We start from the raw sequence: 15,736 nt of genomic DNA, 5'->3' as shown, positions 1-15,736 counted from the left end.
GCTTGGTGGCCAATACATTTGTCGTCCAAATAAACAGCCGCTTGGCTGCATCAGAGTGCATGTTTACACTCAAGAGATGAAACAGGAGAGTCAGGCTGTGGAAGACAGTTTGGGGTTTCCTCAAAAAGTTACAGATAAGATTATCCCCTGGCCCACCAAATTCCACTCGTTGGTATCTACCCCAGATAATTCAGGGGGAAGGTATAGCTCAGTGGTAGAACGTGTGCCTAGCATGCATGAGGTCCTGGGCTCAATCCCCAGTACCGCCATTAAATTAAATAAATAAACCTAATTACCAACACCCCCTCCAAAAAAACCCCAACTAATTCAAAATAGGCACTCAAAGATTTGTAGGTGAATGTTCATAGCAGCACTATACACAGTAGCCAAAAGATGGCACCAACCCAAATGTCCATCAACAGATAAAGACAGATGAACAGAATGCGGTCCATCCATAAAATAGAATATCATTCAGCCATAAAACAGAATGACACACTGGCACCTGCTACACGGTGAACCTTGAAAGCACTATGCAAAGTGGAGGATGCCAGACACAAAGGTCACATGCTGTATGATTCCATCTATATGAGCTATCCACAATGGGCAAAGCCACAGACAGAAAGCAGATCCGTGGTTGTCACGGGCTCAGGGCGGGTGTAGGGGGTGGGGTGAGAAGTGACTGCTTAGTGGGTACAGGTCTCGTTTGGGGGTAATGAAAACGTTTGGGAACTAGAGAGAGGTTACGGCGGCACAACATGGAGAATGTACTAAATGCCACTGAACTGTTGGCTTTAAAATGGTTCATTTTGTATTATGTGAATTTCACCTTGATTTTTTTTTCAAAAAGAGTCAGTCATATAAAGGCATTCCCCCTTTCACTTCAGAAAAACTGAGCTGATTTTTTTTTCTAATAAGATGAAAGACTATTTTATCCCAAATATCAACAGAGCCTAGAATAGATGAAGTCTAGGTTTCACCTCCTCCGCGGTCCCCTCCACACTCCCTGACCACATTGCCAGGGGCTGCTTCGCGTCCTGAGGGTAACCGCTCAGCTGTGGCATCGGGCTCACCCAGCGCCAGCAGGGCTACCCCCTGGCTCCCCAAGCCCTGTGTCCGGGCGCCCCAGGGAGAGGCGGCAGACAGGCCGCACAGCCGCTACCGCTGAGCTTTAGGATAAGGATGGGCTCTCAGTATCTTCGTCCAAGCCGAACTGCTGCTAAAAACAGACTGTCTCAGTTTTCCTGAAGACGCTCCTTCATCTTCAGAGGAGATGGGAAGTCCATCTTCCGTTCATCTGTGCTCTCATTCTCAGTCCACAGGCTGAAGCTGGCAGACATCAAGGTCATCGGGGCTCTCGGCGATTCTCTTACGGTGAGTTACTGCCGGTGGGAGGAAGGGGCAGGGGAGAAGATTAACTAACTCTGACTAACAGGAGAAACTTACTCCTAGCTCTTAAGCGTTGCCGTCTTGGTCCTGACCTCAGCCCCTCTCCACTTCCCTGCCCACCCCAGAATCCACCATTCTCTGCCTGTCATGTTTTCCTAGCTCCATTCTAACCTCATCCTTCCTCTCCCAACACTGGAATGGGAGAGACAGAAGGAAGGGAGGGGACCTCAAAGGGAACACCCGTGATGGAAGTGACCCAAATCGCACAGCTTGTCAGTAGTGGGGCCGAGATGGACCAGGTCTCCCACCCACAGCACGGGGCTCCCTCAAACACCCGGTGCTTCACTTTGTCCTATAGGAAAGGGGCAAAGGGATGATGGGACAGAAACAACTTCTTAAGCGGGGGATGAGGAGGGGAAGGGCAAGGGTGAGAAAACAGGTCAGTGGAAGAGGTTGGAGGTACTAAAGATGACCCCAGCCCAGTCTGCAGCTGCTCCAGGGTGACCTTCCAGGCCCTGCAAAGGGCTATCCAGGAAAAGCAGAATCAGGCCTTTAGATCACCGAGGTGAGGGTGGGGGAGGTCCCTGAGGCTCCCAGACTCTGTTCAACAGCAACTCATTGCAGACAAGTCCAGCTGCTGTTCTTGGGGTCAGTAGAATCCAGGGCTTCCAGCTGAATCTTCTCCCAAATACCAGCTGGTAACTTTCAAGTTTGTGGCCTGTTCACATTGCTATTACCTCACTCAGTATCTTCAACAAAACCCTGGTACCTGGGACTCCTTAAACTTAATCAGTAAGAGGGTGATGCTGGAGGAGGTGAAGTGGGCACATAGTGCTGGATGCGGATCGAATGGGTGGGTCCTGGCCCTGCATCCAGAATTCTGTCCCTGTCCCAGAGCTGTCTCCCCCATGAGCCCTCAGCAACTTATCCCACGGGCCCTGCTGCTCACAACCTTCTGGGGAGGACGGGTAGGCAGGCTTGGCATTGCTCATCCCAACCCCTTCCTGCGGAGTCTGGCCTGAGCTGGCCTCCCCATCACCCCCGGTCTCCTTGAAGATGCTCTCGGGATAAGGAGTCGTCAAGAATCAGCACAGCTATTCAGGACTTCCAGGGAGCCAGCACTCTGAACGTGACGTTCCTGGCAGGTGGCAGAGGAATTGCGCGCCAGAGCAGGGATCACACCCTGGGTGGGGCGGCTCTTGTGGAGGCCAGCCTTCCCCACAGGCTGCCTGGGAGGCTATCCCGGGGCAGGACCTTCTGAGCAGGAATGGCTCTGCTCAGAAACCGCAAGCTCCAGGCAGGGGACGGGCACCTGCAGAGTGTGTCCAGATTGAGGTTTTAAAGGATCCTGCCTTTTCTTTAGCTGAGGAGTATGTACATGGCATTTCATGTTCATTTTTTAAATTGTACATATTTGTGATGTGTTCATATAAAAGGATGACAGTATACTTTTATGAGAGCATTCACAACTTCTGAAAACTGAGGGAAATGGGACGCTGAAATGTGTCCTTTGGAAAACTGTACACTGCGGTCTGATTCTCAGAGCACCTTTGCCAGCCTAGGGTCACTTGGTCTTGGTCTGGGCAGGGCTCCACAGGGAGAGGCCGAGCGTGGACTGCCCTGGGACTCCTCGCGGGAGTTCACACTCACTTCTGGTGAGCAGGATGCACGGCGAGACATGGTGCTGTCACGACTCTGGATTCTGAAGCATCAGGCATCTGGGCTCGGCCAGAACAAGGTCTCAGACCTTCTGGCCAGAGGGCAGGGAAACTCACCCCCTTGTTGTTCCCTTTCAGGCAGGTAATGGGGCCGGCTCCAAGCCTGGGAATGTCCTGGACGTCTTGACTCAGTATCGAGGTCTGTCCTGGAGGTGAGTGAGGGCATGGCAGGACCCTAAAGATGCCTTATCGCAGAGCAGGGGAGGGCCCATGACTGTTGTAGAGAACGATTCCTCTGGCAGAGGGATGAGTCACAGGTGCTCTTCCATGAGAAATTTCTAGGTTTAATTTAAGGAAGGTATTTGCCAGCTTTGCCAAACCACTGCATTTCCCCAAACAAGCTAGGACCTGAGCAGGAGGAGTGTAGGAGAGAAACTACTCAAATGTTTGGATTGGGAAAGCGTTGGTTCTATTTCTCTCTCTGGGTAGTAATCTCAGAAGGAGGCAGAGTCAAGTCTGAGCCTCAGCTGCCCGGCTCTGCGTGACCTCGGGCAAGTTACTCAGACTCTCTGAGCTGGTCTCCTCATCTGATGCAAAGACACTAATATTGCCTTAGCACTGTCTGAAGGCTTAGAGAGAAATTTAAGTACCCAGCACAGTGCCTGACACAAAGCTAGGTATAAATGGTAGCTGGGATCATTATTAAAGGGCCTTCATTTTACAGATGAGGAAGCGTGGCTCAGAGAGGGCAAGTAACCTGCCCAAGATCACACAGCCAAATGGTAAAAGAGTAAGAAGTGGAGTGGATGGCTCCTGACCCCTAATCAGGCACATTCCCCCATCATGTATAACTTCGTGCTGACTGGTTCCTGCTCCGCCTGTGATGAAATCCAGGCCACCACAAGCTGCACTAAGCCGCCCTCCTGCTTTATCTCTGGACTTTGAAAGCCCAGCTCGTGCCAAGCATGAGAGAGCAGGTCTGGTGCTTCCTCAGCCTCTGAGGGAACCGGCCTCTCTGGCACCAGCTTGAACCTGGGTGTTGAATCCCTGGCATCCTCCCTGGTGATGCCGCACAGGGTTAAACCCCAGACGTTCTGAGAGCCTTTGAAATGTTCCCAGACTTACTTGGCAGAGAATGAGATGTGGAAAAGCAGGGAATCCAGTCAACTCTGGAATGCTGCAGATTTTCATGCCTATAAATCCATCCAACTTTGATTTCCTTGGAATTTCAGAAGTGGCTCAGAAATGGGCTGCTCTCTAGAAGATAAGGGTTTTCTCTAAGCCAGACAGGAAGAGAATGATGGGGGCAAACTTTTTAAACAGTGTTTTCAACGATAATAATAACGCACAGCTAGTAGGGCAGGACTGGGCTCTGCTTCCAAGGAAGGGCCACTTTGCCTTTAGAAGACCCTGCCTCAAGGTCAAAGCTCAAGGTTAAAAACCAAACAAGTCAGCCATGACAGTTTAAATCAGTTTTTTGTTTGGATGTTCTGGTTTCTGGGGCAAGGAGAGAGGAGTTGCTGTATTCTGGTTTGGTTTTTTTTTTTTTTTTTTTTTTTTTTCAGTTTTTCTCCAGAAATAAGGAGGAAAGGGCAAATCACTGCCCTCAACCCTCCCCACCCAGGATGTTTCTCAGAAGGAGAAAGATCTGTCTTGGCCGTGTCTGTGGTGTTTCAGCATCGCTGGCTGTTTTAACCTTCCTTTTCTTTTCTGTCCCCACCATGCAGCGCCGGCGGCGACCAGAACCTCAGCAGCGTCATCACCCTGCCAAGTGAGTACGCGCTCTCTGGGGTTCAGGGCGGGCTCGCTCGTCCTGCGCGTTTCTGCAGCTCCCCCTGGCGGCGGCCGCGAGCTTGGCCGGGACTCGGCGGCAGGAGCCAGCCGCGTTCGGCAGGGGGCGCTGTTTCCCCGAGCGGTCACCCTGCTCTGTTCCTTGAAAGTGATTTAAGCCTTGGAGATTTTTTATTTTTATTTATTTATTTTTTTAAGGAGAAATTGTATTTGTCCAAGGAAAAGAAGAGAGTAAGAGGAAAAGAATGCTCAGGCCAATTCTTAGTGCAAGTGATTATTAAGAAATGATTGAGGAAGGAAGCAAAGGAAACCCATCTCTGCCTTGCTTGTCATTCTGAACAGAGCACCCCTCTGGGAGGCGTTGATCTAGGCTGGGGCTACAATTGACGCCACTGCATACAAAGGCGTTGATTTCCTGTGTGTTGTCTTAGGAAACGCTGCTATCACCTTGTTCAGGCTGTACAAAGATCGCCATATTTGAGGTGCAACATTTTCCTTAAATTACTTCACCAATAACGTGCTTGGAATGATTTGTTTTAAGCCTGACTACCTTCTCTATATGGTCTTATCTTAGTCATCCTTTTATGCTCCTTAGTGCATACACAGTGCTTGTTCTTAAAGTGCATATACAACAGATGTTACAGTTGAATTCTCTTCCCTTAAAATCTTCTGGTTATTCATTTTGCCTGAGAGGAATTCAATCGGTTCCATTCTTATTTACTTTTCTTGTAATTATCTAATTATCCCTTGGCAATATATCTTTAGCAGCTAAGAAATTATTTGAGCTTTAAGTCACCAAGACCTTGATGATAGAGGGGACTTGATCTCACATGGGCAGAACTGACTGCACTTCACACGTGTTATCTGTTCTTGCTGTTTGCAAATCCTGTTGAATTTGAGTAGGCACAGTTCTGTGGCACAAGTAAACCCTGTCTTCTTTATTTTTAAGTCCACACACAAGAGCGGTAGATAAGCCCCGCTATCGCGAAGGGGTGGTTTGGGTTGCTTTTGTGAATGTAATTGACTGGGCCGTGAGCTGGGCCCGCATATACTGGGCTCTCTGATTCCATGCTCTTGTGATGGATAGCACGGTTGGAAATCATCTGACTCAAACTTTCCACAACATTTCAGTAAAGTGACACGTAAAAGATCGAGACAGTGTCATCCCTTTGGTGGACTCCCCTGACACGCTTAGCCGAGCAACAGAACATGTCCTTACTAGAGCTGTGGAGATAGATTGATTGTTGGGACTGGATAATCCACGGGGAAGTAATCACGTGGAAATGTGTTGGAAAACTTATGAGAACATAGGTTCAGAACAGAACGTCAGTTCAGCTCCCTATTCAGTGGAGTCCAGCAAGTACTCCAGTGCTGGGTGCTTGGAAAACAGGAAAATGAAGCAAATGACCCTGCCTTTGGAAAGGGGGCTTTAACAACTGGACTTTGTCATGGAAGGAAAGGGAATGGGGCGTTCCTGGCAGAGGGAACTGCGTGCACCAGCAAGTTCTTGCCCTATCCAGTGAGCAGTGCCTTTCTATGGCATTCCTGAGAAGTACCTAGCCTGCCGGTGCTGGACTCTGCCAGCAATTAGGGAGTCCAGGACAATCCCTTCCATTGTCAGATGGCGCTAGTGATTTCACTGCTCTTCCTCCTTTCAAATAGAAATCAGAGTAATTTCCATTCATTGCTACAGTGTCCCCAAAGCCACAAGGAATGAGTTCAATCCATCTGTGTCGTGTCTGCCCTGCAGGAGTGCTCGGTTCTAGAGAGTGCTCTGCTGGACAGCATGATGCCTGAAAGTCCTGACTGACAGCCAGCCGGTTCCTTTCCCACACCCTAGCAGCCCGTAGGTCCAGGGAAAGCACCCTGTCCCGGAGCCAAGAGATCCGTGTTCTAGAGTGGGGTTCCATTCTCAGTAACCATGTGACTTTCAACAATTCTCCTAGCCTTTCTCAACTTTGAGTTATTCTTTTCTTTTTAAATTGACATGTAGTTGATTTACAATGTTGTGTTTCTGGTGTACAGCATAGTGATTCATTTATACACATAGCTATATTTTTTGCATATTCTTTTTCATGATAGGTTATTACAAGTTACTGAATACAGTTCCCTGTGCTATACAGTAGGACCTTGTTGTTGTTTATTCTGTTTATAGTAGTTTGTGTCTGCTAATCCCAAACTCCCAATTTATCCCTTCCCCTCCTTTCCGCTTTGGTAGCCATAAGTTTCTTTTCTGTGTCTGTCTCTTTTTGTTTTCTAAATAAGTTCATGTAATTTTTTTAAGATTCCACATATAAGTAATAATATTTGTCTTTCTTTGTCTGACTTTTTTCACTTAGTATGATAATCTCTAGGTCATCCACATTGCTGCAAATGGCATTATTTAATTCTTTTTTATGGCTGAGTAGTATTCTGTTATATATGTGTGTGTGTTCTCTTATATATATACATATATATATATGTATATATATATATATATACACACACACACACATACACAGACACCACATCTTCTGTATCAAGTCACCTGTCCGTGGACATTTAGGTTGCTCTCATGTCTTGGCTATTGTGAGTTATTCTTAATTTAGTCCATAAACGTATATTGAGCACTTGTGAGCCTCCAGGATGTATACAGACCCTGCTCTCCAGAGTTCTCAGCCAAGTTTGGGAGATGGAAAAATGAAAAGTATAGATCCAATGTGGTAAAAGCATTAGGACGTATAAGACTGAAAAGTCGAACAAAATCAGCAAGTGGTTAGACTGACCAGGGTGGACGAGGGGAAGAGCCCCTAAAAATCAGAAATGAAAGAGGAGACATTAGCACAGAAATAAAAAGGGTTATGAGAGAATACTTTGAACAATCATAACAACTGTATGACAATCAATTAGATAGCTTAGATGAAATGGACAAATTCCTAGAAAGATATACAGATGCTAGAACTAATTCAAGAAAAAAAAATAGAAATAAAAAGTCTGAATAGATGTATAACAAGTGAAGAGATTGAATTGGTAATTTAAAACTTCCTATCCAAAGAAAGCTCAGAGTTTTCTGGTTTCACTGGTGAATTCCATCAAACATTTAAAGAAGAATTAATTTCAGTTCTTCCCAAATTCCTCTCAAAAGTAGAAAAGGAAGGAATCCTTCCAAATTGATTCTGTGGGGCCAGTATTATCCTAATATCAAAATAAGAAAAAAGCCATCACAAGGAAAGAAAGCAGGACACTGTCTCGTTTGACTATTGATGTAAGAATCCTCAAAAAAACACTGGCACACTGAATGCAGCAATGTACAGAAAGGACTATGCTCCGTGACCAGAAGGGGTTTATCCCACACCTGCAAAGTTCATTTAAAATCCAAAAATGTGGTGCATCCGTCCAACGGAACATTATTTGTCAATAAAAAGGGGCAAAATACTGACACCTGCTATAAGATAGATGAACACTGATAACATGCTAAGTGGAGGAAGCCAGTCACAAAAGACATACTGTATTATATGATTCCACTTACATGAGCATCCAGAATCAGCAAACCTGCAGCGATAGAAAGGAGATTACTGGTTGCTATGGGGCTGGAAGAAATGACTGCTAATGGGTCCAAGGTTTCTTTCTGAGGTGATGAAATTGTTCGAAACTTCATTGGGGTGACAGTTGCACAACTGCATGAATGCACTAAAAACTATTGAATTATACTTTAATTGGTGAATTTTCTGGTAGATGAGTTATATCTCAATAAAGCAATTATATATTTAGAAAAAAAGAAAAACGTACGCGAGCAGCCCCTGAGCCAGACTGGCGTTTACTCAGCAGTAGTTCATTGAGCACCTCTGTGTGCTGCCCCCGTGGCTGAGCGCCAGCCTACCGGACGTTTTATTTTGGTGCCGAGTGAACAGTAATGGGGAGGGCTGTGGGGGTGGGGTCTGCCTTGTCTCCACAGGAATTTAAAGTAGGCCTTGGAGGAGTGACTACATGTCTCTTCCTTGTGTTTCCAGACATTCTCCGGGAGTTCAACCCTTCTCTGAAGGGCTTCTCTGTTGGCACCGGGAAAGAAAGCAGTCCCAGAGCCTTCCTGAACCAGGCCGTGCCAGGAGCCCGAGCTGAGTGAGCGCGGGAGCCTGGGGGGCGTGAACCGCACAGGTCATCCGGGAACCTGGTTAGGGGCTTGGCCTCAACTTGGGGTGTGTGGCTGAAGGCTGGGGGCTTGGTGTGAGGGAGGGGCCTGGGGGTCAAAGATGGGACTGGGTGCCCCCTTGCTGTGGGTCACAGACACCTGCTAGCCCCCCCCCGCCAGGAACTAGTCACAGTTAATTCGGATGCCAGGTACGTGCTCTGAGCAAATTTCTTTGCCTCACCTAGGAATCCCGTGTTCACACAAGACAGTGGTCATAAGAGGACTCACCCTGAGTCCCAGTTCTTATCACTGTTAATGCTCTTTCATGTCCTCTTCTCTCTTTCTCAGATTTGCTTTCCGGGCAGCTTTTTCAGGCTCTAAACTTTGCGCTCTTCTCGGTTAGCAGGAAGAGCACCAGTCCTGGGGGCAGGGGATACAGGGGACATGAATCTGAGCCTCCCCTGGCCTCTTTAAGCCTGAGCCTCTAAGAGATGGGGCTGAACCTCTCCCACGGGGCGGCTGTGAGGCTCAGTGCCATGCTGAAAGTGAACGTTCTGGTGAGCTGTGAATAGTGCAGACATGCCGGGTCAGGACAGTGGTCCCGGCAACAGTGCAGCAGGGCTGCAGGACCCACCTGGGGAAAAATGTCAGAGAGCAAGGGGACCACCGAATCGTGGTCTGTGGGCACTGGATGGAGGATTCCAGAGAACAGGTTCGGCTTTCCTGGGTCCTCCATTTCTCTCTATGATCCCGGAGCCCTGAGTGCTTCTTTGGGTTTGCTAGCCGGTCAGAGAACCCGTGAGTGCCGTGTCCAGTCTTGGAAAGATAAATGGAAGGATCCTTTCTGCTTCTTAGTCCTACATTTCTGCTAGAATAATTACAAGCTTTACCGTGTTGTTCCTAGGGATTCCTGTGTGTTGGCTGCGAGATCCCCTGACATCATTCTCTTAGCTCTCAACACCATCCTGATCACGAGCCCCTGACCAAAGTCACTCATTCACGATGGGAAAGGTGGCAGATTATCTGAAGCAGAGATCATACAAAACCTAATAGGTTTTATAACGAATTCTGTGGCTTCACTTTCCTTTTGGTGGGGGAGGGGTGAAAAGCTACTGATATACTGCTTAAAATTTGGGGCTTACATTAATGTTACCAAAATCTTGCTTTTTTTCCAAACGTGTCAGCTGGTGGTGTAAGCGGAAAGGCAGCTCTGAGCACGATTAGGTCAGGAAGGTGTGCCAGAACGAAACCTTAGTTGAAAGCATAAAAGTAACCAAAACAGAGTATGACTCACGTGGTCCTGGATTTTTCCCTGCTTCCCCCGAGGCCTTGAGGCTCTTTCATGCAAGGAATCCACTTGTCCAAGCACGTCCTGAGCTGTAGGGAAGAGTTAGGGATTGACAATCTTTGTGACACTGTAGCACAAAGAGATGAAGCGGCCTGATCAAATGCGTGATCCCGAGCGCGGGGCCTGTCATCTTTGTGCCCTGCAGGCCTTCCTCATTCCGGGTCCTCTGATTTCGACCCATCAGACACATACCGCAGTGTGCACCTTACAGAGCAGCTTCACGTTTCTTATCTCTTGTGCTCTGTGCAGTAACTGTGAGATGGACAGAGCACAGGGCCAGATGCCTGTGTTTTCTTGACGATGTACTGAGGCTCAGAGAAGCCAAGTAACCATCCCCAAACTTGGGTCCACAGAAAAAGCAGCTGCCCTGCTGACTGCAGAGCTGCAGAGGAGGGAGCTGAGGCTCAAGGAGGTTTAGCGGTTGACCCAGAGTCTCCACCTGGGTTATCTGATTCCTACTCCACTATGACCAAGACCAGGCCAGTTGGGCCAATAGTTAAGAGAGGAAGAGGATAACAACTCGTGTTTCCTGCTCAGTACTGTGCCAGGGACTCTACCGGTGATGGTTGAAGTAATTCAGTGGATTATTTCTAATGTGGTTTACCATGTGCTGTTCTAAGTTCTTTATGGGCACCTTATTTAATCTACCCAACTTCTCTTCGAAGAATGTATACTTGTCATCCCCATTCTTCCAAAGGAGGAAACTGAGGGTTTACAAGGTTAAGTACTTTGCCAAGGTCCAAGGTCCCACAGCTGGTCCATGGTGGAAGCAGGATTCAAACCCATGCTGCCCGACACCCACAGGGCCCACCCTGAGCATCTCTAAGACCCATTAAGGCAGCGGGGGTTATCTCCTATCTTTTTTGGACTGTGAGAATTTAAGTAAGTCGCATTCCCACAGTTAGCAAGAGGCAACCAAATGTCAAACCCAGGTTGTCTGACTCGACCACGTCCCCTTGAAAGTGAGAATGCCCTTGAGGCTGTGGTCACGGCACCTGCAGAAACGGGCTTGTGCCGGGCCATGCGTGACGGGAACTGCTCACGCACGGCCCTGTGTGTGCCCTGAATGAGCCTGGCTGGGAAGAGAAAGAAAAGTATGTAATCAAACATGCCAGTCAGAAAACAACCACACTGACAGTCACCCCCTCACGTGTAGGATGCTCTGCCCTTGCGAGGGCACAGTCACGATTCCCACCCCCACCCCCCCACCCCCCGCCCCCTCCCCTGCCAGGCAGAGACAAAACGGAGACAAGCCATGTGACAGAGCATGGCCATCAGTCCACTTTCCGGCTCCGTATCTTATCCCCCACCCCTCTTCTAAGTCCCCTCCCCGCCCCAGCTTCACAGCCACCGCTGCTCACATGACTTCTCCCTGTGTGTGCCCGCAGGGATTTACCTGTCCAGGCCAGGAGGCTGGTGGACCTGATGAAGAGTAACACGGTAAGTCTGCGGAGGTGCTGCCTGGGACCCCTTGAGGCAGGACTGCCCGGAGCAGGGAGTGAGCGTGAGAAATCACGGAGACGGGGAGGGTCTGCTCTGCGGGAGGACAGGGCCACGTGGAAGTCCAGAGAATCCCCCTTTAAAAAAAATAGCAAATGATTTTGCACCCATGACTTCTGACTCAGAACCCCCAAACCAAAGAACAGAAAATATCAACGTCCACTAAACCCTCTGGTGTGTGAGGACCTGTCCCTGCAGCATTCAGCACTTTGTATTTTCCTGGACTTGACTCTGGGCAAGGCATTTATTTGTTTCCCATTCATTCCAGAACATAAATTTCCAGGAAGATTGGAAGATAATAACCCTGTTTATAGGAGGCAATGATCTCTGTGATTTCTGTGATGACATGGTAAGTCCCCAGGCCCTAACCCCCAAGGGTCCCCCGGGGAAGGATTTCTACTCACGGTCACCAGAGCAGTGCAGCTGGGCTAGGACTTGGCTTGCAGTCTGGCACAGATCTGGGGGCCCGGCAGCCGCTGACACACAGCTCTGTCCTCAAGGAACTCACACTGCCAGGGCAGGGAGACACAGACAACCCACCATGACTCGATGAGAAAACGTCCCGGTGTGTTTCTCGTGCTGCACACAGAAGAGAGGTCTGGGGTCCGAACTGCCATGGAATGTGGGAGGGGGAGCAGGTGGTGTCAGAGGTTTACAGAGAGCAGGAGACTTTCCATCTGGGACATGAACAGGAGAAGCTTGTCAGGCAGAAAGGGGACCAGCAGAGCAAAGTTTAAGAAGTGGCGGGTCTTGCCGTGGCCTGAGAGCAACTGCCCTGGGGGATGACCCTGCCCCCTAGACCCCTCTCGGCCTGCTTTCCTGGCAGCAATGTCACCAGGTCTGGGGTTTCCAGCTGTGACGTGAAGAGCCCCCAGTGGGGGCTCGGGGTGGCTGGGGTGAGGGCAGGTGGGACCATGGGCCCCTCCTCTGCTTGCTCTGAAGCTTTGATCTGTTTATTAGAGCAGGGTTCTTGGTTAGATTTTGTTCAGAGGAAGAGTTCCACGGCTTTCAAAAAGTTTAAAAACCACAAGTATTGCAATCAGGGGAAATCACCATTAAAATGTATCTGTGCTTGGGACGGGGTTTGCGGGACCCCCTTCCCCTCTTGGTATCTACTTAAGTGATTTGATTGGGCTGTGGGTTCCCAGGCACTTGAGGCACCAAGAGGAAGTGATCAGGCCTTAGGACAAAAAATGTCCAAGCTGCAGGCGATCTTAGAGGTCCTCTGCTCAGCACCTCATTGTAGAGGGACCCAGAGGTGTGCCGTGCTTTAGCTAAGGCCCTCTGTCTAGTTGACATGAAGTGGACCCAGATCTTTCATAGCTCCATGCAGAGGAAGGGGTCACAGCTTTGACAAGCCTGAGGGCCGTGGGGTTGGCATGGAAGCTGGGGCCCCAAAAGACAACCTGTGATTCAGTGTTGCCCTTCTGGTCCTGGTCTGCGGAGAGGTTGGATGATGAATGGTGTCAGAGACGTTTCCTCTGCCTACAGGTTCACTATTCTCCCGAGAACTTCGTAGCCAACATTGGGAAGGCTTTGGACATCCTCCACGCTGAGGTATGAAGGCCAGGCCACATGACCTCTGAGCATCTCAACCGTAGGCCTCCTTCCTTTTGGCCTCCAGTCTGAGCTCAGAAGTGGCTCTGGCTTCCCGCTGAGACCTCCCTACCAGGTCCCCTTCACCTGGAGACCAGCACTAACCAAGGTGTCGGTCCTGGTCCCAGCAGCCTGAACACAAACATGTCAGTGGGGAGCAGAGGCGGGAGGAGGCAGGGATGAAGGAAGTGGGTGGGGCCAGATGAAAGGCCACAGACCTGATGCCCAGCGGAGAAGCTGGCCCCAGACCCAGGTGAGAGGCTGAGCTGCCGAGCCTCGGGCCTCTTGGTTCTGATCTTGCCTTTGCTCAGGTGCCTCGGGCGTTTGTGAACCTGGTAAAGGTGCTGGAGATGATCAACCTGAGGGAGCTGTACCAGGATAAGAATGTCAGCTGCCCGAGGCTGATCCTCCGGTGAGATGGACATTTCTCCATGGGCCCCTTTCCAGAAAGTGACTCTGGTTACTTAGAAGAGCCGAGGGCAGGAGTGTGAGGAGTGCTCAGACCCCTTGTCAAACCTGATAAGGCCTCCTGGATGCGACATCCCAGGGCTTTTGTGACCTCAGTCTAGGCTTCCGCTCCCCTGGAATGCATTTACAACCCAACTGGGCTTCTGTTCCCTGCAGCCCAGGTCACCCTCAGTCCTCCAGGGAGGGATGCGGAAAGCAGGAGGGATGGAGTGAGCCTCTGTGGACCAGGCTCACTGGCTGCTGCTAGGGCCTGCTTCTCAGTGTGTCCAGAGCTCCCCACCACCCCCAGAGACCGAGCTCCAGGACCGAAGGAACCTCTGGTTTGGGTGCTCCAGGCTGGGCATTCACAAAGGTAGAGCTGTTTTCACCTTCTAGAAGAGAGTGTGGTCAAGTCGGAATCAGCAGGGTCCAGAGGACAGAGCCTTCCCTGGAGCACAGAGTCTTGGCCCTAGAGGCCAATCTCCAGAGCCAAAGATGGCTCTCCTCTAATGCTACACGTGACCCTCAGGGAGAAAATGTCCTTCTAACCCAAGCACAAACCATTCCTTCCTGCAAGGCCTCCTCTGGACCGTTAGTCCAGATCATGGTGTCTATGTGCCCCCATCCCCTTCTCCCCTCCCCAGCCCTGGAGCTCTGTACAGGCCCCCACTGTAGCCCTGAGCACATCACACGCTGATGACTCTTGTGCCTCCCCGCCCCAGCCGGCCCTGAACTCTGTGTCTGAGTCACCACCAGCGTGGTATAGGGGTTCAGTGGCTGTTTGCTGAATGACTGAATGAATAATTCACAAGGATCAGATTTGCTCTTGGAAATTAAGGGGTACCTGGCTGTTCCCCTGTAGATCCATGCCAGTCCGTCCACACCCCTGGGGGCCTAGATCGTACAGGTCCCCCGGGGAAGGCCTGAGGCTGCAGAGCGCAGAGGGAGCACAGCTCCGGGTGACACGTGCCTGTTAGCGCGGTTGGTGCCAGGCGTGCTATTTTCAGCTGCTGACTCATCCCCGGCTCCCACTTTCTCCAGTCACTGGGCCACATCGGGGGTTCAGTGTATTCATTCCATTTCAGAGCAGTTCACCCAAAAGTCTCTTGCTGGTGATCACCACAGGGTTTTTAGACAATTAAAGCGGAAGGTTCAGAGTAGGACTTTGTCACATTTGGAATGGCCAAGTCCCTGACTGTGGGGTTAGATGGACTCAGGGTCACCTTGTCCTGCTGCCTCTCCAGTGCCCTGCACTCCCTGCCTCTCTGCTGTTCTGTCCCAGTGGCTCTGCTTTCTCTCCTGGTGCTGAGTCTACACCGAGCCATTCACACTCTTAGCACCGCCTGCCCCTGGACCCAAAGCCTAAATTTGCAAGATAGCTCATCAGGGCACAGGTACAGACTGGACAGAAACAGCTTAACTAGGTAACTAGGGATTAACAGATTCAGGCCAGACAGACTTGAGTTCAAGTCCTGGCTCCCACGCTCAGCATCCATGGGACTTTGAGAAATTATTTAACTATGCTGAACCTCAGTCTTCTCATCTATAAAATGGGGATAATACAACTTTTGGAATAGCTAAAAGGATTAAACAAGTTAGTACCCATAAGGCTCTCAGCACAGGAAACATCCAGTATGTAAGCCCCATTGTTAGTATTGTTGTCACTAATAGTTGAAAGGACACACGCCTTATCTATACTGTGCTGTCCTCAGACAATCATAAGCTACCTCATCTCCATAAAAATCACTCCTGCAGGTGTCAGAAGACGTAACTATTTCATTTCCATGAGCAAATCAAGGTCTGGGAAATCTGTGTGACAGATTAGCCAGCCCGGGCCCCTATTAACACAGGCTTCTGAAACCTCCGAGTTAAATGTGTTCTGATTCCCAATCCAATGTCTCT

The 15,736-nt window shown here is 49.7% G+C and overlaps 1 protein-coding gene and 2 long non-coding RNA genes across 8 annotated transcripts in view; 1 reads left to right on the top strand and 2 right to left on the bottom strand.

Annotated features, from left to right (window-relative positions):
• Window positions 1–15,736, top strand: part of PLB1 (phospholipase B1) — a 131,556-nt gene that overhangs the window by 66,761 nt on the left and 49,059 nt on the right. For all 6 annotated transcript variants that reach the window (XM_072937987.1, XM_031684913.2, XM_072937989.1 and 3 more), the window contains 8 exons: window positions 1,313–1,371; window positions 3,183–3,256; window positions 4,772–4,815; window positions 8,825–8,933; window positions 11,680–11,731; window positions 12,060–12,140; window positions 13,283–13,348; window positions 13,699–13,799. In XM_072937987.1, the coding sequence (XP_072794088.1) occupies window positions 1,313–1,371; window positions 3,183–3,256; window positions 4,772–4,815; window positions 8,825–8,933; window positions 11,680–11,731; window positions 12,060–12,140; window positions 13,283–13,348; window positions 13,699–13,799 (586 nt within the window). The remainder of the gene's footprint in view (window positions 1–1,312; window positions 1,372–3,182; window positions 3,257–4,771; window positions 4,816–8,824; window positions 8,934–11,679; window positions 11,732–12,059; window positions 12,141–13,282; window positions 13,349–13,698; window positions 13,800–15,736) is intronic.
• LOC140685752 (uncharacterized) lies at window positions 3,168–11,398 on the bottom strand. Its single transcript, XR_012059140.1, has 3 exons — window positions 9,232–11,398; window positions 4,170–4,301; window positions 3,168–3,382 (listed from the first exon to the last, which is right to left on the bottom strand). It is a non-coding gene; the product is annotated as an uncharacterized lncRNA (long non-coding RNA).
• Window positions 11,768–15,736, bottom strand: part of LOC107033899 (uncharacterized) — a 144,379-nt gene continuing 140,410 nt past the window's right edge. Inside the window, exons 9-10 of the long non-coding RNA XR_012059133.1 lie at window positions 12,196–12,300; window positions 11,768–11,868 (exon numbers count right to left, since the gene is read on the bottom strand). This is a non-coding gene — a long non-coding RNA (uncharacterized lncRNA). The remainder of the gene's footprint in view (window positions 11,869–12,195; window positions 12,301–15,736) is intronic.

Source organism: Vicugna pacos, chromosome 15 (assembly GCF_048564905.1).
Source record: "Vicugna pacos chromosome 15, VicPac4, whole genome shotgun sequence".
Lineage (NCBI taxonomy): Eukaryota > Metazoa > Chordata > Mammalia > Artiodactyla > Camelidae > Vicugna > Vicugna pacos.
This window is presented reverse-complemented; position numbering and strand designations above follow the sequence as displayed.